Source organism: Cotesia typhae, unplaced genomic scaffold (genome assembly GCF_013202065.1).
Source record: "Cotesia typhae breed Kobodo isofemale line unplaced genomic scaffold, CoteBio_Ctyphae contig_5, whole genome shotgun sequence".
NCBI classification, from domain to species: Eukaryota; Metazoa; Arthropoda; class Insecta; order Hymenoptera; family Braconidae; genus Cotesia; species Cotesia typhae.
The window spans coordinates 6,501,313-6,528,916 of record NW_027423757.1 but is presented as its reverse complement, the minus strand read 5'-3'; the positions used below and the strand labels follow the sequence as shown (position 1 = coordinate 6,528,916).

Here is a 27,604-nt window from a genome sequence, read left to right as displayed (position 1 = left end):
AAATTTTTAGCTTTAAAGTTTGATTAAATAACGATTTATTAATAACTGCTCAAAGCACTTCGTAGAAACATTTTCCGATATGACTGATATTTTAGGCTATACATAACAATAAAAAAAATTCTAAATTATAATTTTTCTATTTCTTTATTTTATAAAAATAATACGCCTATAGACAATAGAGCTGGAGCTGAAGCTATTCAAACTAATTTCGGGTAGACGTGCTTTTGTAGGTGTACACATGTAAACATTTCATTGGTCTCAAACGGATCGTTCAATGTCGAATTGTACAGTGATCAAAAGGGTTCACTACAAATTCTGTTAAAATTGTTTCTAAAATTCCTTTTGGATGTTTATAACGATGCAATGAGAATTATTGACTTAGGAGTTTAACATAAGTTGGATCAACTTGTTAAGTAAAAATGTGAAACTCTAAAAATAATTTATTCGGGTGTAAAATATAAATTCTCATCTTGCTTCTGCTCTATTTGCGAAAATTCTCTTAAAGTTTTGCAATAACTAATACTTTTTATTTAAATTAAAATGAGTTAATTTAAAGACAGACATTAATTTAATTTCAACATAATAGTCAAGACAACGAATTTAATTATTTTTATTTGCAAATATTGTTGTAGGGATTGTTAAAGAACTTATTTAATATCTGTCATTTATTTCACTAGAGAAACGGTGACTAGTACTCACCCGTTTTTATTTTAAATTCACATTTGTATTATTTACTCGAGAATAATACACAGTTTGCAATTATTCTGTATTCTTAAGTCAATTTTAATTAATATAATAAGGTTAATTTCATAATATGAGCTGTACTTCAATGTTTAAAATTGTTTGTTATACAAAGGATTATTCATATCGTTATTAAATGAAAATTTAATTAAATTATATTCTAATTTTACTGAAATTGAATATGCGTCAATAAATTGTATCAAATTAACTACTATTATTTCTTAAAGAAAGTCGTTACATAAAAATATGTATAAAGTGAATTGATATGCACAAAAACAAAATCAAAAATCATATGTCCGTTTTTAGCTGACCTTCTTATATTTTTTGTTTTTCTTTTCATATTTATACTTTCGTAGAAAATGTAAATAAAAACTAGTGAGATGATACTAGTTTTCTAATTAATATCGTAGGTTTAAGTGATTCGACCACTAGGCGCGTTTGACACGACCCCTTGTAAACTCCGTGTCGGAGAATATATCTCTACTGTAAAAGTAACCGCCTGAAGATGGCAAATTCAATTATCAACAACTTCCCGCTACGAATTAATTCTACTTGTTCATTCAATTTTTATGAATTTATTTCTATCACAAATTTTGTTTTACAACTTCTTGTTTTACTCTCGTTCCTTCAATTTGACCTGAATAATGATTTTTAGTTGTTTTATTTTAAGAATCATACTATGCATTTTAATAAACTTCAAAATTTTCCTTTTTTTCTTTTTTTTTTTTTTGAATTTCAAATCTAAAACTTTAATTGAAGAACGTAATTAATGGAAATCTTTGTTGTGTAGATCCACCAATAGTTGATATTCAGCTTGCTGCAGGCTACATACTAGAAACGCTCAGAGAAGGTGATGACTTGAAATTGGTTTGCCACATTCAGAGCAACCCCACGTCTTCTGATATAATGTGGTTTCATAATGTAAGTATTTTTATAAAATTTTAAACTATTCCTTAAGATTGTTTCATAATTCACAAAAATAAGAAAAATTTCATAGATTTAAATATTTGATTTAAAAAATAATTAAAATCAAAGGCGAACGTGAGTGAAATTCTCACGACTTGGATGCTGAAAGGTTAAGATACTAGCAAGAGCAAATTTTTCGGATTTTCGTCGTTTCAATGACAATTGAAAACGGTCTTGAGATTGTATTGAAGAAATATTATGATGATAACACGAAACCTTGAAAACATATTGACTGATCGATGTGATTTGTGTAGTAATCCCAAAGGCTTTTCAAGATGAAAAACTGATACAATCTTTCAACATACCTTTCAATCAATCACTTTAATTTATGAGAAACGAAAAAGACACTTCTTCTTTAAAATTTATTTTTGACAGTAACTCTTTAAAAAAATTAACAAATTTAAATGAATTTCACAAAGATTAATTAATAAATTTTGGTGCTTTAAAATTTAACTTACCTTCATGAGCTTTTGATTGTTGCATAAAACGTCCACATTGGTGGATGGTTAATTTCTTTGGAAGTTATACAAGCTATAAACTATAAGAAAGCTATTAAAATGAAAGTAGATTAATGCTATTTTGTTAACTTAATTGAGTTTTGAAACACTCTCGATAAAGTTGTTACTACAGTTTTTCCAAAAGACCTTGTTTGAGGCATATTTCATTATTTTAAATTTTAATTTAACATACTATAATAACATGAAAAAATTTTTTGAAACTCTTGTCATAAGACTAAATTTAATAGTGAAATTTCCAAAGAAATATTCAAAAAACTCAAATTAATAGAAAAAAAAAAATTGGATATTGTAAAAAAAGAAATATATGCATACGATTTCCTTAAAAAAAAATTATTCTACGCACGGTCATAATTTAAAAGTAATTGTACGGAAAAAAACAATAATTTTTTTAACAAAAAAAAAAAAAAATAGACATACAATGAAATAATGTCGTTTTATGATGACAGAGTGTCTCCACTTAGCTGTTTTAAATAATACAATGGAAAAAAGAGTGAGGGTATATGAGACAGAGCAAGAGCACGTTAGAGAGCAAGACTGATAGTGAGATAGAAAGAGATGAAAAGAAAAAGAGGATAGAAAAATCTCTTGAAAATGAAACAAAAACGCACAAGTGAATATAGTGTGGCTGACCTAACGCTACTTTATATTCGTCGAGAGGAACAAAGCCGAAGTGTCTCGTCAAGTGTCTCTTTCGGTACGTGCTGACTGTTCTTGTTAAAGCTGTTCCTTTTCGCGTATAAGAAGCACCTTAATCCTCATTGTAGACCTCCATTTCCGGCAGTTACGTGGGGATCCCGAATATTCTGACAATTTCCTCCGAGTAGAGCCTTAACTAGGGTGTAGGTGATTCTAAATTACGGTTTATCTTTGTCTGACTCATGATTTGTTATATCTACGTCAGTTTTACTAACACTTTCTTTAAAGATCGTCGTGTTTAGCTGAATAATTTCATTTATCTGGTTTACATGTGTATGAATATTTTTTGGTACCAAAAAAGTATTATATAAATGTCTAAGCATTTTATTAAAGTAAGAAATTGTAGAGGTAATTGCTCACAGAAAAACATTTTCTTAAAAATGACCGCTGAGCCACGGTAATTGTGGAACATTGTGAAACTTTTGAGTTTGTTACTATGTTGTAGTTTAAAATTACCTCAGAATTAGTTTATTTAAAATGGGTTTGATATTTTTTTCGGTCATCGTTAGTTTATTATTCAAATTATCAAAATAATAGAAAAAAAATGTATTTATTCCATGTATAATTAGTCATTTTCAGCAGCTAATGTTAACGGCAGATTTTCAGTAAAACCATAACTAAGCTTATAAAAGATAATAATTTCATTGAGACTAAAAACCACAGAGGTTTAAAATGATCCATTCTAATATATACAACAGAGTAGAGAAAAAGCCAGTGCAATCGCGATTGTTGTTGTTCATTATATTTATTCAGTGTAGAAACTTTTCTCAATTCTTTAACGGCTAGATTACTTTTCCTTTAATGCATCACAATCCGCATAAATATTTATCGCCAAGAGAATCGAAATAAACTTGAGTGTGTATACGTACTTTTTAAATTTCACGCCCACTCAACTTCTCTTTCCTGAAAACTGTCCACCTCTTATTTTCCTTTATTTTTAAAATTTATATTCAATTATAAAATTTGTAATTACATAAAATACATGTATTATTAGACACTCGATAATTTATCATGATACCTCATAAGTTTTTGATGAAAAAAAAAAATTATTGTAAAGAATTTATTTAAAAACTAAATTAATTACAGTATTTTAAGTTCCCTTCAACATGAAGCAGGTTGAAATATTTTATTGGTAGAAATGACAAAAATAAATGAAGTATTTAATAATTTTCACTATTTACGGAAGAAAAACGACAGCTTAAAATAATAGAGAATATTGTATAAATCGTGAATTAAACATTTAATTACACACTGCTTGGAACAAATACTTTACTCCTGCTGCAATTATCCAGTTGGTTTAATAAATATCATAAAAAAGTAATTACTTGTTATAATAAAGCTTTTTAATTTATTTCCAACCTCGTTGAGATAACTTTTTTCTCTTATCTCCTTTTTTCTCGGATAAATTGATAATAAACCAAGTAAATCAAATATCTAGTGTACTTTTGTATATAAAAGTATTTTCAGAAAAAATTCGTACAGTAGAGCAGAAAATGTGTAATGGGGCATGAGAAAACCAATGGGAATGTGCCTTCAACGAGCCGTGTCGTACGAGAAAAACGGTAATTTAACTTCTCGTTAAATTCTTTTGCCTGTTCATCGAATATCCCTAAGGAATAAGATTCAATTGGTCTCTCTAACGTTTCCCAAAAAAATTCTTAAACAAGTTACATGACAGCAAATTATATTATTTTTCTTGATTTGTGCACATTCTAAATTATTTTTTCAAAATTTTCTACATCTCCAACGTTTGCTTTTCAACTGTTGATGTGAAAGCTTTATGTTTTTTGGTTGTTTAAAAAAGAAAATTGCTTTTTGAAGTTTCTAAAGACGATTGGAAAACGAAAACCTGACTTTTGACTTAAACAAAATTGTTTTTATGAATTTTTAAAAATTCTGAAAATCTTAAGACTTAACAAACCTATTACAAAGCTGTCGTATTGTAGTCACAAAGGATATAATACTGATAGTCTCAAGCACGCTGACAGGAAATCAACGAGATGAGCTTGAAGCTTGTCCATCTCCGATTGACTGTGCAAATCAATCAGCCCCAAATCAAGAGCTTTGTATGCTCAATCAGCGTCGTATCATCAAGAAAACTAATATAAAGCGTTAACAAAAAGGAATAAAAAAAAAATAGAATTTACGAAGGACAGACCTCGAATTATAAGTTGAAGTTTACGGAGACATTGGAACAAAAAATTCATTTAATTATCAATTTTTGTTATCGAGCCATCTATAGAAATATCAGGACAGATCAATAATTATATATAATATATATTTAAGAAGCTAATTAATTTAAAATGTTATGAATTTCATTATTTATAATTCAAAATTATTACGATTTAGGGTATCGATAATTTATGCAACTATTAGATTTGAATGTAAATAATTGGCTTGAGTGAGTATTCCATTGATGGTAAATTAAATTGACACATGCAAATTTCAATGTAAATACAAATTATAACTCTAATTAAATTGTTTGGATGTTTTTATCGTTACTATCGAGTAAGCAATGTAAATATGAACTTGACTGAATTCCAAGTTACACTGAATACAGGTTGAATAACTATTTGCGATTTTATGATAATTGAATACATTTATTCCCTCATTTACTTTGAAAGTCTTAATGACGTAATTTATTTACAATTAAATATTTATTATATGTTGGGTCAATAAATAAAAGCGATTAATTTCAAAATTAATTCGAATACCAAAACTGCATTCAGCGAATGTTTTTTAATATTGTAAGAAAAAATTAATGCTTTCTATGGAGGAATAGTGAGAAATAATTAAAAGTGAATGTTTGTTTGTTAATTTTAGGATACTCGCTTAGAACATGACATTGCAAGAGGAATCCTAATAGCTGCGAATACTTTAACATTACGAGTTTTAAGTCTTCAATATTCTGGAGAGTATTCTTGTTATGCTAAAAATGATGTTGGAGAGGCAAGAAGTCAACCATTTTTCATCTATATGAAATGTAAGTCCAAACTTACTTAGAATTATTTTTAGGTACAAATTTATTGAGAAATTATTTCTTAATAAGAAATTTACTTAAGAATTAAGTGAAATATTTTTTGAAAAAGGGAATTTTTGTTTCAAAGATAATTTTATTTGATTCCAAGAACTTGTTTGTTTTTTGTTAAACAGCAATGTTCAAATTATTCGATCGAGTGTGAAAAGTCTTAGGGCTTTGAAGGGAAGGAAACACGAAAATTTAAGTTAGAGAGATTTTTACGTTACCGAAGTTTTACTGTATTTAAACTTGTGTATACTACTAAAGATAACATTATCAAGAGTTTGTTTCATTAAAATCGTAATTTTCAAAATAAGACTATATATTTAGAGGAGTCGAACTTTATTTTGTAATGCAAACAAAATACATTTACAGAAATTCTACTTAGGAAACAGTGCTTTAAATTTATTGGGTAGCTTACCAAAGCTAGGATACAGATAAAGACTCCATCGATTAGATAATAAATTGATTTCAACCGATGCAACTGTTTTAGAATAAAATCGACATTGAGCAATTATTAAAATGTAATAGAGCATTTATTACCAGCTTGCAAAATATTATGCTTTGCACTTAATTGGAAAATAAAGAGAACAAAATTTTTTAATTAATAATAACAATAATTAATTATAAAGAAAAAAAAACCTTTAAAAAAAAAAGATATTTGTTTTTGTACCAACTCATCTCATTTAACAATAAGATAAAAAGAAAATTTTATAATTAGTATAAACTGTTAATGACTTTAGAATGCGATTATTAATAAACCATAGGAAAATACTAATATATAAACTGTTTTCTTGTTTATTAGATGCTCCAAGATGCAAAGTCGGATTTGAATATAATAATATTGTCGCATTACTTGACGAAACAGTTAAATTACGCTGCGAAGTTGAAGCAACTCCAAATGATGAAGTGAGATTTTCTTGGACTTTCAACGGAACAAAAGGAGACGTATTGCCTATTCAAAATTCACGTCCAAGAAATCATGAGCGTACTAGTACTTTGGAATATATCCTTTTAATTGACAGTGATTATGGCACTCTTGGCTGCTGGGCTAGTAATAGCGTAGGAAGACAAAGAACACCTTGTATTTTCAACATTGTACCTGCAAGTAAGTTTCATAATAATCTATTCATAAATCAAAATAATAAGCTTATTTATTATTTATTCAACAAGTACTTTCCTTTTTGTATTTTTATAACAATTAAAATAATTACCTTGTTACTTTAGTTGAACACTTTGTTTTTATTTTCTCGTAGCTGATATATTTTTTTTTTAATTAATCACTTGCATTAAAAGTTGAAAACGCTTTGGAGAAAGTTAGAACAGCGTATGATACAATCATTTGGTATTACACAGATAATACTTGAAATTACAAGGTATAACCATGGAACTCTGTAACTTTATACGAATACGGTGAATTTAATGAGTTAGAAAAAAAAGTTCTAAATTGAAATATTTATTTTTCTTAAATTTTCTTAAATGAAAATAATTATTTAGTATTTAGAATTATGAGAATTTTGGGGAAAACTATAATCATAAACAAAATGTGATCGAAATTAATTAAACAATAATATTATTGCCTGTGAAAAAAAATTTGAAAAAATATGAATTATGCAAATTTAATTAAATATGGTTATTTTTTAATTCCTCCCATTGCTTCAACTGATTCAGATTTTGTTTTTCAAATATAGATTTTTTTTGAAGAAATACTCTATACAGTGTGATGTGACCAATTTTCATAAATAGCCATACATACAAATTTTTTCACGAGTTCTGAAAAAAGCAATTTCTCTTTCCGATATCTGGTAAACAAATTAAATTTTAAGTTTTACTAGAATCGGAAAAGTTTCGACTGTTTATTATATTATTCCAAGAATTCATCGTCTTAACTTATGAATTTTATTGATAAAACAAAATTTAGTTTGCACAATAACACATAAATTTTTTGAAAAAAAAGAAATCGAAATGTAACGTATCTCTGTTGGCTATTTAGAAAAAAAATTTTGTGATTAATTTATTTTTACTTATTATTAAAATAGTTATTAATATTTAAAATTTAATTATTTATGGTATTGTAATTTTCGTTGATACTATTTTAAATCTACCTTTTTAATTAACAAAGCTTCAATTTTCAGTTTACTTTTTTTTTCTTAAGAATAATACCATTTCTAAGGCATTGGGATGTATTAATTAATCAAACTAAAAATACAATTGCTGTATCCCTACATTACTGCCATCTATCGAAATTATTAATAAAGTTAAATCGACGCATAGCTCATTCAAAGTATACGCTAAAAAGAAGCAAAAAATTTTTCTTTGAATCCATCTCATTTTACTCTAAATTGGCCTATTTGCTCATAGAATGTGGTTTTAATTCACAATTAATTTCCGCTAGCTCAAATTATCTAGCTTCACAAACATCAAAGTAATAAATTTAATAATATTTATACACACTTTATCACATGATATTCAGTCTTCACACTGGCATTATTCTTTGAGTAATGTACACTCCTGATGCGCCACTGACTATAATCTCCTTTATCATATATGCTGTATGATGAAGAAAAAGTGTAAAAAACTCTTATATAATAAGTATACACACTTTTGAAACGTTAATGTTCTTTAATAAACGTATTGCTTACCACTTTGTCATCTTTTATCCCAACAGACAAGATACTTTAATTGTTAAACCTTCTTGCATTCTGCGGTAATGTTTGAAAACGTTTTCGTAAATAATTTATAAGTGATTACAAGTTTGAGACGACCAAGTTTTTTACATCAAAGTTATAAAAGTTTCACAAAAGATAATTTTAAAATTTCGGGCTAGCCAGAATGCTAAGTAAATTTATAATTTAACGAGTTATAACTTTATAAAAATATATAATATTTATTTAAAAGAAAGTTGATAGTAGCATTGAAAGATTAATTAAAATGCTAAAAGAAAAAAAAAAGATTAATTAATTTAACTGATGGTGTTTATTCAAAAAGGCAAGGAAAAAAATTAATTTTAACTTACAGAAGTACCACAATCTCCAATAGACTGTACTCTTCACAACGAGAGTAGCGCACTTGAAGTCAATTGCATCCCCGGCTCGGACGGTGGTTTACCTCAGCACTTCCTGCTGGAAGTACGTGGCTCCATGGTAGAAACGCAATTGCTCCAAACTTCACAGACTCTTCAAACGCCCCAAAGTGACCAAGGAAAGATGGGCGAGGCTCCGCCTATTTATCGGACGGAAAATTTACGACCGACTTTTCAACTTAACGATTTAGAGCCTGGCTATGACTATACTCTAGCTGTTTATGCTATCAACAAGCATGGAAGAAGTCAACCAAAACTTTTTCGCAATGTAAAAATTTACGGGACTGATCTTGAAAGAAACATGGAAGTATCGGGTGAATTTGTTATCGATAATAAGCAAAATATCATTCCAAGGAGTAATTTAGAAAACTTTCTCATCACTGTTGGTGTTATTGGTAAGTTTTTATTACTTTTATTCAGAAATATATTATACAATAATAGATTAATATTTTTTTTTTCTTATACATTATTTTTATTTATAAAATAATTTCAATATCTTAAATCGAATTTTAAGTTTACGATTGACTGAAATAACAGAACTCTTTATTAAAATAGCTTTTCATGCGAAAAAGAGCAATTGATCTGCAAGCAATCGCAGATGATAAAAATGTTAAAAACGTTAAGAATGAAAAATAAAGAAACAGTACAGCATTCGGTTGAGTTTATTTAAAATTGAACTGAAAAAGCGAATGTACGAGTAGTTTGAGTGAATTGATTCGCTTCAAGTAGTTGACAAGGTCAATTTATCGAGATTTCTTACGACTGTGCTTGCTTCTGAGTTGTATTTAAAATATTTTTATTACATCGAGAATTATTTTTATAAATGTGTCATTTACTTTTTTTATAAAAATAATTTCGACGTTAAATTAATTCTTAAACGCAAGTTAATAATTGGAAGTTTTTAATCCCTGAAAAAAATCATCTGTTTTTTTGTTTATTTTCTTCGGTCCCGGATGTAATATAATGACATCACCACCTATGAGGGATTCAATTATCTCCCTTTTTTCAACGCCCACCTATACCGGCTCATAACTCATAGGATTTTTTTTTTTTCAGATCCGTAAACAAATTGTCTGAAAATAGATACTACATATGTTGTATTTTTTTTTTTTTTTTTTTTTTATATAGATCGAATTTAATTGCCGAAAAAAGTTTCCGGATATCGCCTGTGTTCATATTTAATTTTGACATATCTTTTAAAAGCTCTCTTCAAAGATCAGTTGGAAAAAAAAATTTTTAAGGATTGTTCAAGATTCTTAAAGATTTTCAAACTTATCAAAAATTGAATTTTTTTACGCTATTAATTTTATTTTTTGTCATTGTGTTATTTTTTCGGCTGAAAATAATGTAGGCTTTTAAAATTTCAAATTAATATTTTGATTCTTAAACTCCCTCACAATTTTTTAATTGCAAAAATAGTGAGATTAAGATATTTTGCAGTAAATTCTAAATCTAAAAATCCGCGAACATTTCATATTTCCCAAAAATTGAGAGATTGAAGGAAAGAAATAAAGCACGATTAAAATATTTTATTTTAATTAATTGAAAAATAACTTTAAAGTTATTTTCTAATTTTTATGAAATTCTCATAAAACAAAAAGAAAATCAAATTTTTTAGAGTTAAAAGTTCACTACATCAGAATTTATTTTCACAGGTATCTTTCCAAATTTTGTCAGTCCAGTTTATAACGGACTGTTAAAAACTTCCTTTCATAATTTATAAAATTTTTAATAAAATCAGTTGAAAGTATCCTTACAAAGTAATGAATAATTTCTTATGATAAATTACGTATCGTGACGCGAAAATCTTTTTACTTGTTTTATACCGAACATAAAGTATTCTTACAGCTATACATTTACTTATGAAATACTTATACAAATTAGATTTCATGAAGAATTTATTTCGCTTGATATTAATCGCCTTTGACATAAAAATAGTCCGATAAAATTGAAATTTCGCATCTAAAATAACGATACACTTTTTGTAAGTTTAGAAAAATAAAGATTTATTGGATTATATATTAATAAATTATTGTAATGGAAGATGATTTGACTACTTTTAAAATAATAAATCAAATAATATATCTGTGTTGAAGTAAAATAATAATGTAAATGTTAAAGGTGGTGCTGCTGCGATTTTAGTCGGTATTGGTATCATCATTGGTGTAATAATCTGCCGCAAGCGTGTTCACACGCCTAGAGCTGAATATATAGAAGACCTTACAACTCCCACATATGTATCAGCGCAGAGAATAGAGCCAAGAGTTAAGTACGGTTCTGATCGTAGACGGTCTCAGAGGACAAGTTTGTACATGGAAGAGAGTAAGAATGGTAAGCTATCCACAAATTAATATCTTTCGTTTAATTTCATTAGTTTATACTTCAATTACTATTAATTTTTTTTTTATCGACTGAGAACTTTTTTTTTATTCTTAGAATCAATGAATAGAATAATATCTTTATTCAATTTTTTAATAATTATTTTTATTATCAATGACCTGATTTAAAGTTAAATCATTAAATTAAATTACTTTTAGCTTATTAATTATTTATGTTATTGAATTATGTAAGAATATTCTCTGTTTGTTTCATTTAGAATTGAAGACAATATATGAATTAATGTAAAGTAAATATTAACCGGCTTTATGCTTGTTAATCTATGGGATGGCCAGATTATTATTTTGCGAATAATTTAGTACTAAGTTAGTGTCAAAAAATAAAATTTTATGCTTCAAAAGATCAACATATTATTAATCTAAATAAAAGCGGCTCTGCTTATTTCACCATGCTAGTTTAACATGCGTACTAAGCTTAAGTACTAGTGCATGAATTATATAAAATTCATCTCACCATCTTAGAATTATCGGAAATAATTAATTAAATGCATGTAAAAATTGCATACACAGTAAACGATTTTAGGTCAAATATTTAACAAAATGGCTAACAGTGTTAACTATTTAACATAAAATTTTTTTTACGCAATGACGTCAAATTTTTTACTATGTAGTTTTTCATTTTAAAATACTGAATTATTTGCGATATTTTTACTATATGCTCGTTTTAGTTTAGTTTTAAATTTGTAATCAAAATTTTTATTTTTGAGATGTAATAAAAAATAATTTCAATTTTAAAAAATTCTGAAAATTTTCAATTTTCTTAGCAGAAAGTTAATTTTTTTTTTTTTAATTTCAATCTGTGTCAAAGTACAAAAGACTTGTCGGATGCATTAAGCTTTTCAACTTCACTTTTATTTCTCAACTTGAAAACCTTGCAGTAAAATACCCGATTTAACGACTTATTTTATCAGAAATTTCACTGGCAAACAACCGAATAAAATTCAAAAGTTTAAAGTAACATTAACGTCCACAATACTTTTATGATTATTAAATTAAGTGAAATGGTTTTCTTTTTCATTCTCCCGAGTTTATTATGTGGATAACCACAAACTAAATGTATCGTTTTATTCTAAAGAAATTTTTTTATTACCGTATCTTGCTAAGCGACTCAACCGGAATAAAAAATATACTATTATCTTGTTATATGTTCGTCTCTAAAGGAGTGAGCTCGCGAAAATCGTGGGAGTAATTTACAAAGTTATACCGAGACCGCGTTTTGGCTCTTCTCAACAGCAAGTAAAGTACCACACGGTGAAAACAGTTGAATAACACCGTAGAATGATATCTGTATATGTATATACATTATACATCTCCGTCTGTAGATATAGATATAGATATAGATATAGACATAAATATATTTAATGCAGTTAGCGTAGCTGGTAGTGAAACTACCCTGATGTAATTTCTGGCTCGAAACTATTTAAAACTTGTAATTCTAGCAAGTGAGGTAAGTGGCGCGTAAGAGTGTCAGTCGTGATAGTTCGCCATACTATTGCTACTTTATACTACTTTGGCCAATGATTATAGCTAAATGGTTAAAGCTCTAGTTAGTTGGTTTTGGGTTTGGGCTCAGGTTTGGCTTCGAGGTTTGAGTTGGCAATACACGCCAAGATGAGAACATGGAAAAGGTGATTAAGTTCTTAGGAGAAAGGAAACGCGAAACACTGCTCGATGCCTGTAAAGGGCGAGAGTGTAGGAGTGAAGTACGAGAAGCACCAGCGGAGTTACTAGTAGTATAGACTCAGTGCAGACCTAAGGGACGGAGAAGAACGATCTAAGGAAGCATCTAACCAAAGAGGATTGTTCTATGTATAGACACTATACGACGAGCCAGAAGAGAAGATACTCTATCTCGGCGTCTTGGTTGCAAGATGCACGATTTATAACGCTCATGACTTTTATTTTATTTACTTTCTCGTTTATTTTTTCACCCTCTTTTTTCCGGCTACTTCTAGTAATTTTTTATCACCGTATCTGCATCCTGTCATTCGAATTGTCACCTGGTTGTTCAGGCGTCACTTTTACAAAAAACATATTTATCATGTAGAAATTTTTACATTTTTCATTATATCAGCAGAGGTATTTATTTATTTTTTTATTTCATTTTTTGTTACAGATCCCGATCTACTGCCGCAGGTTGAAATTGATCTCCACAGATAATTTTATTATTTATTATTTTTTGTACAAAGTTTAAACTGTAAATTATTATTTTTTAATAATTAGTATTGGAATTAATTAAATTAAACGGTAATTTAATATTTTATAATAGTTACTTTTAAATGTAATTTTATAATTGAAATTCATAGGAACTAGGTAGAAAATATAGTTTTATTTAATTATTTATTATTTTAAATAAGATAACTTTCAATTGCTATTTTGTACATATTTATTATTTTTTTATACTTTTTACGTTTCATTACGTTTTATTGTACATAATATGAAAGCTGAAACCTCACAGAATATTCAATTAAAGTTAGTTTTTGAATTATTTGTATTGTTTCATTAATTAATGGTACTTAGAGCAGTAATATACCATTACATCTCTCATGGAAGTATTAAGTTTATTAAATCAATTTTTTTATTTGATTTCATATTTTAAGTTTTATTATTTTACATTAATTAAATTAAAACTCATTCGTTCTTATTCTAAAAATACATCAATTATTTGTTCGTGAATGGAATTATTTTACAATAAAAAAATTTTATTTTTATTTTTCATTTATTATTTACAACAAAAGTCCTTTGTTTTAAATTTTAAAACAATCAATTGCGTTTGATTAATTTTCTATAAACACAATTCATTTGCTTTGGTAAAAAAAAACTTACAGTCACAATCGGAGATCAAAAGAATTATTTATTTTTATACATCTGCTTATGGAAATTCTCGATATTCTTCCGCTCGATAAATACACCAACAGGCAATAAGAATAACTAGATACTCATTACAATCTACGAGTCTTGGCTTTGATTTGTATATTTATTTATCCGAATAAAAACGTAGAGAATTATATAGATAATGTCAATATAAATATTCAATGTAAATATTATTTTTGGATGAGTTCAAAGCTGATAAAAAACAAACTATCAATTTTTTTCGTATTAATACGCGTTTTATAGCGACAGACAAACGTACAAAGGAAAAATTTGTCAATTTGATTTCTTTTCTAGTAATCTGTAGACGCCATAAAAAATAATGGGATTATTTAATATAAAAGGTTTTTTGTCAATTTTTTTTTTTTTTTTAATAATAATTTATAATCTGAACTTTTGTATGAAAAATAAATAAATTTACATTTCAAAAATAGAATTTCGAATAACGTAAATAATCACTATTTTTCATTTAAAATTAGTTGATAATATTGAGTAGAAAATGTGCAATTATTTTTCCATTGTCCAATTACGCTAAAATTTAAATTTATAAACAAACTATTCATAAGAGTGACTAAAAATAAATAAAAAATATTTAAATGTATTATCATCAACTAACAGTTAAGATTCAATGTATTATTACAATATAGTAAATTAGTTTATAAGAAAATTTGTACTTGATGTTATTTTTTATTTATTTAAAAATAAATTTTTTTATATGAAAAAAAAAAAAAAAAAAAAAAAATTTGGGTTTAAAAATTTAAAATGAGGGCGAGTAGACGATAAGCGCTAAAAGTTTCCATGAGTTGTGTGTATCTCGAGTGTAATTTTTTATACTTTTTCATTCCATTCCTCATTATCAATTAAGTCTGTGAGACGGAGCAAATCGCAGAGACCGGCAATCGACAAGTTTCCAACAACTTTTAGAGATTTGCGATTTACCAATTGAAGCAGTGTATTCCACTGTGATGCTGTTTCGAAGCAAAGTTCTGCATTACTTTATTGGAAAAGTCGTTCTGAGTTAAGATTTCTCGTACTTTTAAAAGCTTTATTATTTTCTCCCTATTAATAATTCATTAATCTCTAAAAAAATTTCTATATACTGCCCGTTAAAAAACTATTGAAGATAAATTTATTGAAAATATATTTATTATTGAATTCAATACTTTAACATTTTTAATATCAATAATGTACTATCACTTCTTTCATTTTTTTGGTAATAAATTTTCTTCACTGAAAATCTTAGTTCTAAATTTTATATTTTGATTTTTTTTACCAACTTTGCGACATCTAATTGATTGAAAAATCTGCACACGCATGAATTAAGAGCCGTATTAAAGTAAGAATTGAATGAATACCAAAAAAATTTATTTTGCGGAAAAATAAATGGCGCGATTTTTAAGATATTTTTTTAATAAATATATCGTCACAATATCTATAAATAAAATTTTGACAGTTAAATTAATTAAATCCTCTAATATAAAATTGATGATTGAAATGAAGTTAGTTTAGTATCGACAATCTCGAAAGAATAGTTATTGATTTTTTATTGATCAGAATTAAAGCACGCGCGTATGTGCGCAATTGAAATTCCTAGTTTTACAATAAAATGAATTTTCTTGTTAATCTCTATTCTGATTTTAAATGTTTTGAAAATCATTAAAAATTGTTTTCTACTTTTTCGTTCATTTTATTATCAAAATCTGTTTTTTATTTTTTTTAAACTATAATATATTAAGCGGCAATTTATTATTACGCGCTGTTGTAGATGTAGGGATTTTTCTTAATGATCATGAGGTGACTCATCAATTAAGAACTTTTTTTCAAAACTGAAAGATATGTTTCAAGTAAAATGTTACTTTAATGAAATTAATTTAATACTGTTTTTTTAAAAGTGTTTGATTTAATGAAAAATAGATAAAAAAAGTTCAAAATAAAGCCGATTGATATTTGTAAACCACAAAGTAAACTAATAAATTATTGCATTGAATGAAAATCAAAGCTTAATTTTATTCTTTTTTTTTTTTTTTCTTAAGCAACTAGCAAGAAGAAATTACAGAAGTTCCCGTATCGAAGTTTGAATAGCAATTTAAGAGATTCGAAAGAAAAAAGTAACGTTAAATTCGAACATTCAAGCTAATTAATTTCCTTTTCTCGAGAGTTGTAAAAATAAAAATATTATATTATATTCGATTGGATAACGGGCTCTTTGCCAACTATTAAAGTCAAAGTTTGACAATAGATGAGCTTCCTGAACTGAAAATTCAGGCATAGCACTTTTAAAATGTAAATATATCATAACTGTCAATGCTCCGATTTTCGCGATCATTCCGTATATTTTTACGTATTATTATTTTCAAACTATTCTAAATACATCCGTATAATATCCTCAAACTTAAATTTAATTATTTTACTACTTAGAAATTATTTATTTATTTATTCAAGTTTAAAAGTTTTCTTTCATTATAAAATTAAGAAATTTTTAGAATATTAGTTACTTTTATTTTTCGATACAGCGGGGCACACCAATAAATCTGTAGCACTTGCTCAAGGCAAGAAAATAATCTATTGTACGAGTACGACAAAAAAATGACAAATAAAATTGAAACACATTCTGGTATTACAAAAAATGCAATAAAAACTAACGTATAAAAGATTTTTACTCATTTTGGAAAATTATATTAAGTAATTCATATACTATATGTGTCAATACCATATAAATTTTTTTATAAAATTACCTTTTTATCTAGTAACTTTATGCATGAATAATTTCTGGCTCGTTTTATTATCCACATAAGTTAAAGATTTCAGAAAAATAATTTACACTCGTGAAAAATTTTTTTGACCTATTTTGATGTTTTTTTGCGTTTCTATTGTACTAAATAAATTTTTGAAAAGTGTCAAATTAATCGCCATTAAATTATCTTGACAATAGTGTGCAAAATATATTGATTTTGTGAACTAACAGGACTATAATAATAAAAATAGTTACCGAAAAGCAAAAAAAATTTTTTGATATGGCATATCAAGTCATATTTTAAATCACTTTTTTACGGATAGAGTAGTCTATTTAATAACATCTAAATTAATACTTTATAACATTCTAAAATTAATAAATTGTTTAGTTTAAGTTTAAAAGTACAACATAGTACTTATTTATTTTCGATTAAGATAAAAAGCGGAAGATTTTAAATTGCTCCATTCTTGTTTATTATGATGTTACTTTACAGAAGTACGCTCGATATCTCACATTACAGAAGTATGTAATAGAAGCTGCAGACAGAGTATAACATGGGGGATTCAATGAAATATCTCGACATAAAAGTATGAAAGCCTCGACTCTTAGCGCTGATAGTGTGCAAAAATAATAAGTATTATTCTTCAACTTTTTCAATTGAAATAACCCTCTCAGTATTATTTGACAAATAATATCTATGTCTGGGAATAAAAAATAACTTACCGCTGAAAATATCTCTTCAAGTACATGATTCAAGTATTTCAATTACCAATTGCTCTGTTTACTGAGATATCAACGATAATCAATACTATTGAAAACTAATATCCTGATAAACGAAAGTACTCCAGAAAAGACTCACTAACCGCAAGAAAACTTTGATATTTTTTTTACTTCGTTGATGTCAATAAACTATATTAATGAAACAGATTTAATATTGCAGATGTTAAAAATTTTTGACAAGTATTAGTATAGATTAAAGATAATAAATGAGTAATGAAATTTCAATTAAAAAAAAAAACAAATGAGATAATGTATTATGTACAGTGAGCATCAATTTATCATCAAGAGGGACATTTAGGGGATTTTCAATTATTATTATCATTGTATTCTGTTTGATCAATATTTACACTGTACGGATTGCATTTTACTTCATCTTGTCCATTGAGATAAACCGCAGTAGTCCATGAGTACAGCTCCAGCCTTTTTCTCTTTGCACTACTTCGATAAAACGAGATTGTTGCGAACACAGGAAGAAACGTAGAGAGAAGGTACTACAGATACTAGTTTTAATCCAGGAACATACTAATACTGATGAGAATAGTTGAAGAGGAAAAAAACCCTTAATACTATAGTCTTATTGATCTAATTTCTTCTTTCTATCATTTTTTCATTTTATTTATTGAACTTTTTACTTCTTTTTTATTCTTCATTAATACAGCGTAAAATTTCATGAATTTTTTCGGTTCAACTTTGATGGAGACTTCAATAGAATAATATTTTTTTTTATAATAAATTAAAAGTTTTTATTTTGATCCTTGATTGTAAGTTTGAACATTGTTGAGCTTGTTATTTACCTCATCTAAAATTGTTTGCAAACTATACGTATTTAAAGTTCATCAAACTGTGTGCATTTTATAACCTTCGACAGTGCCATACGGATGGGTTTTGTATTTAATCATAATCAAATAATAATATTAGTAATTCATAACTTTTATTCAAAATTAGGTCATAATTAAAGGGGAATTTGAACATGAAAATCTGTTCGAAGATATTTAAAACTTTGTCAATAAGGAACAAATAAAAACAAATAATTTCACTCAATTAGTTACACTCTATGTTAATTAAATCAATCGGCATCATTTTTAATACAACAACTGATAGGTTATCTCTAACTTTTATGCAATTGACATAATAGAGTTTGAGCTATTGTTTCCTTCCTCACTCGCTAGTACTGCCTCTTACTTACAAAAAAAAAAAAATAAATAAAAAAAAATCGAGAATTCTTTCTTTTTATTTTATTAAACAAAAATCAAAAAATAATATTAATATATTATTTATTAGATATAATATTAAAATTTTTTGGAAAAATATAATTATTGTTCACAGTTTTTTTTCTTACCAGAAATAAATAAATAAAAACTTAAACTTCAGATAAATCGTTTGAGGTGTCTGTAAATAATATTGCACACGACACTTGTTTCAGCTGAATAAACATTTTTTTTAGTCTAAAAAGTTTGTACTAAAATGTTTTTCGGATAAAAATTCATATTTACTCATAAATCACTCAGCGGAAAAAAAACTTGACTGAAAATTTAATCCCAATTCCCTTTCGATTTTTCGAAAGTTGTAGTCAATTAATTTCAAGCTTTATCAGCGTGTATGTCATGAATTCAATTACGTGTACTACTTTAATAGATTTCACCACCTAACTTCAACTTTAATTAATTAATTAGTTCCTCTTGAGAGGTTCTTAAATTAAGAAACACATAGGACTTCACTAACGTTTCTGTTTAAGAATAATTAAACCTCGAGTGACAATCAAAACGCAGATGACTGTATGATGACAACTGAGGTACGTCTCTGATTGGAGAAACATCGTCAGTGGTTTCAAGTCTTGCAAAGCTAAGCGACAGTAACAACTAATCAGTTGATGCCGTAATTAGACCAACATTGCATCTATACACACACATACATCTATATAAACTTGTATATGTATTTACATTCCTACAATACCTCTATTTAATTGTACTGATGTTCTGTTATGGTATTTTCTACGCGGATACGCTTCCCTTTAGTTTAGATTGTCAGTGTTGAATTAACATTGCACTATTCACATCCACGTCTCATCTTTCTCGGCTACAATTTGATTTCATATAAAACTATTCTCCATGATTATATTTATTATGATATAACGTTGTATATGTTTTACATTTATTTGAAATATTTTATTGTGTTTAATGAAAAAAACGATACGTGAATAAATTGCTTACAGTTCAATTAATTTGGAAACTGTAATTAAATAATCAATCCAAATAAATGATAGGTATTGTATTTAAAGTTTTTTAATTTCATTCAATGAGCACTAATTGTTATTAACACCGTACACTTTTTATGCTAGTTAGTTAGTGAATATTTTAATCGTTTATGTATTTTAAACAATATATAAGAGAAAAAATAAAGAATGTACACAGAAAAAAAATTTTTTGAACCAAGAAAATTGTAAGGAAGACCGAAGTTATTTTCGAGCAAGAAGAAATTTTCTTGGTTTAAAAAAATTTAACTTCGCTTGAGAAATTTTAACTTCATTCAAGAAATTTTTAATCTTCCTTAAGATTTTCTTGATTTAAGGAAATTTACACTTGACTCAAGACTTTCTTTCTTTCTGTGTAGTAGTAAAAAATTAATTTGTTGAAAAATTTCGACAATTTTATTTCTTAGCTGAAGAAATTAAAATTTTTCTCACAGCAACTTTGTTGTTAGAAGAAATTTTTCTAGATAAGGGATAAAAATTCGCAAGGGATAAAATATTGATTTCTTCCAATAAGAAATAAAATTGTTAAAAATTTTAAACAAATGAATTTTTTGTCATCAAAAGAAATTTTTTCTCTCAGTGTAGTTGATTAAACTAAAAACATACGTCAGATGAGCTTTTTAAAAAAGCTATCCTGTACTCCCCGTCGGAGATTTTCAACATTACATTTGTCCGAAAAATTATATACGAAAAATAATAATTATTATTATTAATTAAACAAATATGTTTCAAAAAGGTTTTTTGCAGCAAACATGACGTTACATCGAGCACGCAATATTTCAACCCCTTTTCCTATAAATTTAAAATACTTTTTTTTGCCATGTTCATTTTGCACATTTTCAACATTGTCATTGAATAACCAAAAAATTAAATCATAAATCGTTTGTCAAATATCTACCTTAAAATTATACTTAACCGATAAGATAATAAAAATTGTCAATATTGTTTTATGAATTCGTTATTTAACTCGTTGTTAATTTTAAATGATAGCCTTTATGTATCTACCGTTGTTATGTAATTAATTCTATTGATTATTTCATTTCAATAATTTTGTAATAACAAATACTTTATTCATTTATTTACATTAATTATTTGTACAAGCCAACTGATGCGTGCGCTTCTGGTAAAACATAAGCGCGAGAATTCCCGAGGTTTTACGAAAGCTCAGGGGCGGGGGTTGAAATCCTCTGTATACGGAACTTGTAGTCGACAGTATGATCGTGAGCCTCCGCGCGCACATTACTTATCTGACTAACAGTTTTCAAATGCAGGGTCCCTTTTAACTTTCGGTATTATTGGCAAGTTTTCGTGTGAATAATATATTATTTTCAGTGTGGAAAACAATTTTTTTATTCAAAATAATATTCAATGTTAGGATTTATAATTCATGCAAAAGGTGATATTTTTTGTGTAACTACTGAAAACTAAACGTCAGTTGATTTATGTGATTTTAAATGTGCTCAGTTAACTATTTTTACACCAAAGTGGGAGAAAATGATGGATTAATTGTGTGTTTTAATTATTATTTTCATTTAATTTAATGAGTGGATAACTAATTAATGTAGGTACATTGTGCATGCTACAAGATTATTATTGTCATTTTTTCAATTTTTGTTTGTCAAAGAGAACCTTTTGTTCTTAATTTTATAATTTAACAAAATTGATTGGCTGAAAAATTCCGATATCAAACACGGTTTTATTTTAGATTTTTATTTTTTTGTTCAAAGAAAGTTCAACTAGACAGCCGAGAGTGCTTAAATCAGATCGTAATTTCTCATGCATGCTTTGCTCTTAATTTTTCCCGTGTCACGTGAAAACCATATACCAAACCTATTATTCGCACCAACGTCGGGGTACGATAAATGGCCACTTTCATTCACGGCTCTGGAGTATGAGTAAAAAAATTGCATAATTTATAATTCCACGATTAGATGCATTTTTTTAGCCACCGGTATATTGCATTATCCTCGTTATTTTAAAACGATTTCTTCTTTTTAAAAATAAATAGTTTTTTATGTGTCAAGTGTCTCAAAAGATAGGAAGGTAATGTGTAAATAGTACGGTGAAGAGTAAAATTTAATAAAAATAAAATACTGTCATAAAAAATAGTAGGTTGACGGTTGACCCTGCAGACTCGCCTTAGAACTTCCCGCTATCTCCGAGCAGTGGTTCAACTTTTTTTTTTTGCAATAAATATTACGAGCTACGAGAAATGATAGCGACGTAAAAATGAATAAATTTTTATTTTTCGGGTGCTATTTTTCCGATAAATCTCGTAGTTATTGGCTGGCTGTATTGTGTTCGATTATCTGATGAAATAATTTTTTTTTATTTATAAAAAAATATTTTTTTTTATGTAATACCGGTTTTACTTACAAACAATTAATACAGATACTTATTTAAAAAATCGTAAGTGAGTTGAAATAGTCATTAATAATTTGATTATGATTTGGAGAAATAAAAGACTGCCGTTCACACTTTTGATCGTTTGCGTGGTGATGCCTGTTCACACTATTCGAACAATATAAAACAGATCGAAGTTTTTGAAGGCAGTTTCCGTGCACGCTTTAGCGCTTATAGCTACCGACAAAACATTTGTTTGTCATACGATACCTCAATATGAAATGCTCTGGTTTAGTCCATTCTTCGTCAATTGATGATACTTGATCAGAATTAGCGTTAAATAAATTTTTCAATCATTCAATTAAACAACTAATTATTTATTTCGATTGAAGTATGGTACAAATATTTGCTGTTGAATCAATTATTTTAAATCGATAATAAATTTAAATGGAGCTGAGGATTTTGAGAAGAAAAAGTTGTTGAGATACTTCACAAAAATAAATTATCAGGTCAATTGCTTGAGCAAAATTAAGACCTGTTAAAACAATTTTTGGACAGATTTTAGGGTGGAAGAAAAAATAAGTACTAAGTAAGATTAGATCTAACTTTTGATACAAAAAGGAAACAAATAAGTATAAGACGCACTTACAAGTTGGGAGTGATCCAGAATACGATGTAGGGCGATTATGGATAATGTTTCGAGAGTACCGATCAATATGAAATATTATCCTGCTATAATTTTTTTTCGAATCACTATTCGAAAATTCTATATAATCAATGTTTCTATTAACAATAATTGAATGTATAAATTTTTCTCGTTTTTCTTTATGAAATAATTTTTATTTTAAGTAAAAGTTTTAAATTTCTACCTTTTTAAAAATTTTCAATTCTTCAATATCTAATGAAGGTATCTCTATTGTTGTCTTGCCTCATTATGATTTTGATAGATATTAGCTTTCAATAGAAGTAAAACGAAGCCGAACATAATTATCATCTTTCACTAATCCACGCCCACTACTATGTCATGTTATAAATAATAAAACGTACTACTAAAATCTTTTGTATACCTTTATCTCGCGAAACTTTAGCAGTGATGTACAGCTAGCACAAAATTCCGGTATCAATTAGCTTTAAATCATTATTATGCTCATGCCAGTGTCAATTAATTTTGACTTACAATCAAGCCAATTCATCCAGAATTTGATCTCTAACAAATCAACCGATTTTGACCGGACTGGCTGCGATCGACGTGGTTTTTTGATGCTAAGAGCTAAATAGTTTTTGGAATTGATCGGTAGAGCCGTTCAAAAGTTATCCCAAAAAAACAACATTTAAAAAAAATTTTTTTTGTAGTTCTTTTGAGATTTCTCAAAATCTACCCGTACTTCATAGCTGGAAGTTGAAAATATTTTATTTCCAGTACGGACAATAGTGAAAAATGTATTTAATTATTTTGTCAGAATTTGAAATAAACTGATACATTTTTTTGGTGACTACCAATTATCGATAGAATTTATTTTTTTCGAAGTTACTCTGGTATTTTTCGGGCTTGATTGGCCCAAGAGTTATAGGATGTTCCACTATAGAACTAAATCAATAAAAGCCCTACCTTTTGGAACGAAATTAAAAAATAAAAGTTATCCGTAAAATCCAAAAAAAAAAAAAAAAAAAACTGAAACTGAAACGTCCCTTGAAGTAGGTAGGTAATCTTTATCGTCTTGAGGTTGATCGGATATTAAAACTATATTAAGATAAAGAGCTTTTTTCGAAAAAATAAAAAAATGACCAAGAGTGTTTATAAATGTTAATTGATAACATTTATTTTAAATAATCTCGCTGAACCAGCTAAATATACAAAAATAGAAAACATTTTCTAACATGAATGGTTTCTTTTAAACTTTTTTGGATAAAAAAAATTTTTTCTGACATAGAATTTCGTTAATATCTAAATAACAAAGCAGTAGCACAAGCTATATATCGTGCTCGGATAGCTTTATTTTATAAAATATCAAATATGCGTAGAGAAATTACGTGAGTAAAATTCGCACGTGATAGGCCGAAATAGAAATACGGAATTTATTAGCTTTTTTACCACTAACTACACTATATACTGTGCTTTTTTTTCGAAGCAAAATAAAATCAGAGTTTTTCTTATTTCTCCAAAGATATTTGTTATCGATCTCAGGTATATACTCTGTACGGATGTTTTCTAAAAAAAGAAGGTAGGAGTAATGATTTCATTATGAAACTCAATTTATAGAAATTAAACAGAACAAAAAAATTTCTTGAACCAAGAAAATTGTAAGAAAGACCGAAATTATTTTGGAGCAAGAAGAAATTTTCTTGGCATAAAAAAAGTTAATAAAATTTACGCTTGACTCAAGACTTTCTTTCTTTTTGTGTAGATTTGTCAGATTTTTTTGGAGATAAATTTTAATTTACAAAATATCAAAAAAAGAATAAATTGAAGATATAGCTTAGAAAGTCATTAATTTATTGCTGTATCGAATGAAGTAAAAACTTGTAATAATGATAATAAGTAAAAAAAAGTATCTGTTTCAGCAAACAAGTGATATCGTTACAAATTGTTTACTTAGAAAAAACGGGACAAAAAAAATTGATGATCAAAAAGGAATAAAAAATAAGAACAAACTTACTACTTGTTCATGATAGTTATGGAACAAAAAGGCAAAGTAATTATTTTTCTTTTAATCTAAAAGTTTAACGAGCAACTTGAAGAGTAAAAATAATGATCTTGATTCTTTATTAAATCTGCAGCGAAGTGAAATTAACTAGGCACTGGAAGGAAAATGATATATTCAATATTCATTGATACTTGTTAATACATCAGAAGGTAGTGGAGAATGAAAAATACTTTGACACCGTGAATGTAAATAAAATTTTCCCTCAGGGAAACGTACAGAGATTATCAGATATAGTAAGATCTAAATTACTTTTTCTTGGACTAGCGATGAGAATTCCACTAGTGAATTTTTATAGGGAACATTTTAGGGTAGCTAAGTGAAAGCTGTCTAAAGAAATTAGATCAATTTATCATGAATTGTGATTTACATTTAGTTTCACTTCGGACAAACAAATTTATTAATTTATTTTTTTTTCTCGAAAATCTTATTTCTTCATTGCATGAAAAAGGGCGAAAATAAATAGAAGATACTGGATGAAAATGCACTCTCTTTTCTATGATTTGTTGAATCATAATTTATTGATTAATAAAATGGGTTTAGAGATAATTTTTTTTTTCATATTTACAATGAATATATTCGTTGATATAAAACAATATTAATTGAAAGATGGAAACTAACTTCAAGCAAATTAATTAAAATTTATACCATTGATTTGAAGATACTCGTTATACTATGCAGAAGCACTACAAAATTTAATGTTAATATTTAAATTTTTCGAAGACGAACTTTATAAACGCTTTTACGTTCGAGATGTGAAGTACATAGTAAAAAGTATACTAATAAAAAGTAGTAATTTTGCATTTTGATAAAAAAAGTTTGATATACAATTCTATCATTCACAAAGAGTAATTTTAATTTAGGTCATTTATAAAAAGTTTGAAATTTTTCATTATCATGCCACAACCAGGGATGACGTAGTGAATAAATGAATTTAATGAATTCATTTCAATTCATTGAATTGTTCCGTATCATTATTTAGAATTATATTGAATAACAAAGAGTAAAATACGGAAGAATAAATTTGATTAAACCATAAACAAATCTGTTTTTTATTTATTGTTTATTTTTTTTTTTAATACAAATAAATTATTTCACTTGACTTAATTTATTTCAAAACGTATTAATAAGTGAATATTAACTTTGTACTTGCTGTCCGTATAAATTTAATGAAAATTGATAATATAATTTTTTTTTATTAATTCGACCTGTGTTTCCTGAAAGATGCGATTATTTATAAAAATACGTAATCCATTTAGTTACAGTGCTATGAGTTTGATGGATATGTAGAGCATACTTCACATACATCTGTTCCAACCTGATAACATTAGGTATACTAACCTTGTTATATTAGATACACTAACTGAGGGATGATTGACGCAAAATAGTACAACCAGGTGTATACATAAATATAGAGGCATTGGAAAACGTAAAAAGTTTAAAAATCAAATCAGACTATTGCTAAATTGAGCTTATTTATTACTATAGTGGTTTATGACACCTGTCAGAACTTCGAACTGAAATCAAAACAATTTTTATTTAATTTAAGGACTTACTTATTTTCTAGTCCAATAAATTCCGAATAAAGATCAATTTTGATGGTAAAGGACCTCTAAAAATTTTCTGGTAATACCATCCCATTTATGGAAATAAAAAAAAACTTGTCAAAACCAATATCAGATAAGCTCTGCAAGAGAGTGAAAAGAATTTTTTCTTCAGTTTTTTTTAGATCTCTTTATTGACAATTTTCATTTTTACATTATTTATTAATTACATAAAAATTTAATTAAATGTAGTTACTTTGTAATTTCTCGCTTTGGATCAGCTATTTCAGATCTGGTTTTGTTTATATATTTTAATATTTTCGTTTTGATTTTTTTAAAATTATTAATGTAAAAAATTAATGTATTTAGGTGTAAAAATATTAATGAAGGTTTGTTTTACTGTCGATGTATATCGACAACTGTGTTGCTAATTAAACATCTGATTGCGTGTTAATATAATTCAACTGTCATTATGGACTTATGATCAATTGAATGTGTGATAATGATTAAATTAATGATAAATGAGAATCTAAGCTGCCGGTATATAGATGATACGCAATTACTCGGAAATATCTATTACGGGTGGTATGTGAACTCGTGTTACAACAGGTTCTTGTATTGAGTGCCAAGATAAAATTTTGAGTGACAATTTTCATGCGAGAACACTTATGATTTTTTAGTCAAAAAATTTTTAACAAGTGGGCAATATACTAAAGTATATAGAGAAATTTATATAAAAGGACACTTGTTAAGCCTCCGGTCATGATTAGTGACAATGTAGTGAAACGGATACATAATAATTGATGTAAGAAAGGATATTGGGGGTAACTAGATGACGTCTGATTAGAGCCATGTCACGTTACGTCCTCTCGATCCGTGTTTTGTGCGGAGATCCTCGTCAAGTTGAGGGTTAGACCCGATGCTTCTAACGTCAGGTCTCAAGATGTCTAACGAGCAAATC

General features: G+C 27.2%; 2 protein-coding genes across 2 annotated transcripts in view; both read left to right on the top strand.

Annotated features, from left to right (window-relative positions):
- Nucleotides 1-14,871, top strand: part of Side (motor axon guidance molcule sidestep) — a 54,087-nt gene extending 39,216 nt beyond the window's left edge. The window contains exons 7-12 of the mRNA XM_074248266.1: nucleotides 1,532-1,662; nucleotides 5,745-5,904; nucleotides 6,746-7,048; nucleotides 8,959-9,417; nucleotides 11,144-11,353; nucleotides 13,535-14,871. Of these exons, the coding sequence (XP_074104367.1) occupies nucleotides 1,532-1,662; nucleotides 5,745-5,904; nucleotides 6,746-7,048; nucleotides 8,959-9,417; nucleotides 11,144-11,353; nucleotides 13,535-13,578 (1,307 nt within the window). The 3' untranslated portion in view covers nucleotides 13,579-14,871. The remainder of the gene's footprint in view (nucleotides 1-1,531; nucleotides 1,663-5,744; nucleotides 5,905-6,745; nucleotides 7,049-8,958; nucleotides 9,418-11,143; nucleotides 11,354-13,534) is intronic.
- Nucleotides 14,872-21,312: 6,441 nt separating this feature from the next.
- LOC141530884 (cell surface glycoprotein MUC18) overlaps nucleotides 21,313-27,604 on the top strand; it is a 124,020-nt gene continuing 117,728 nt past the window's right edge. The window contains exon 1 of the mRNA XM_074248264.1: nucleotides 21,313-21,615. The gene's annotated coding sequence lies outside the window, so the exon portion shown is untranslated. The remainder of the gene's footprint in view (nucleotides 21,616-27,604) is intronic.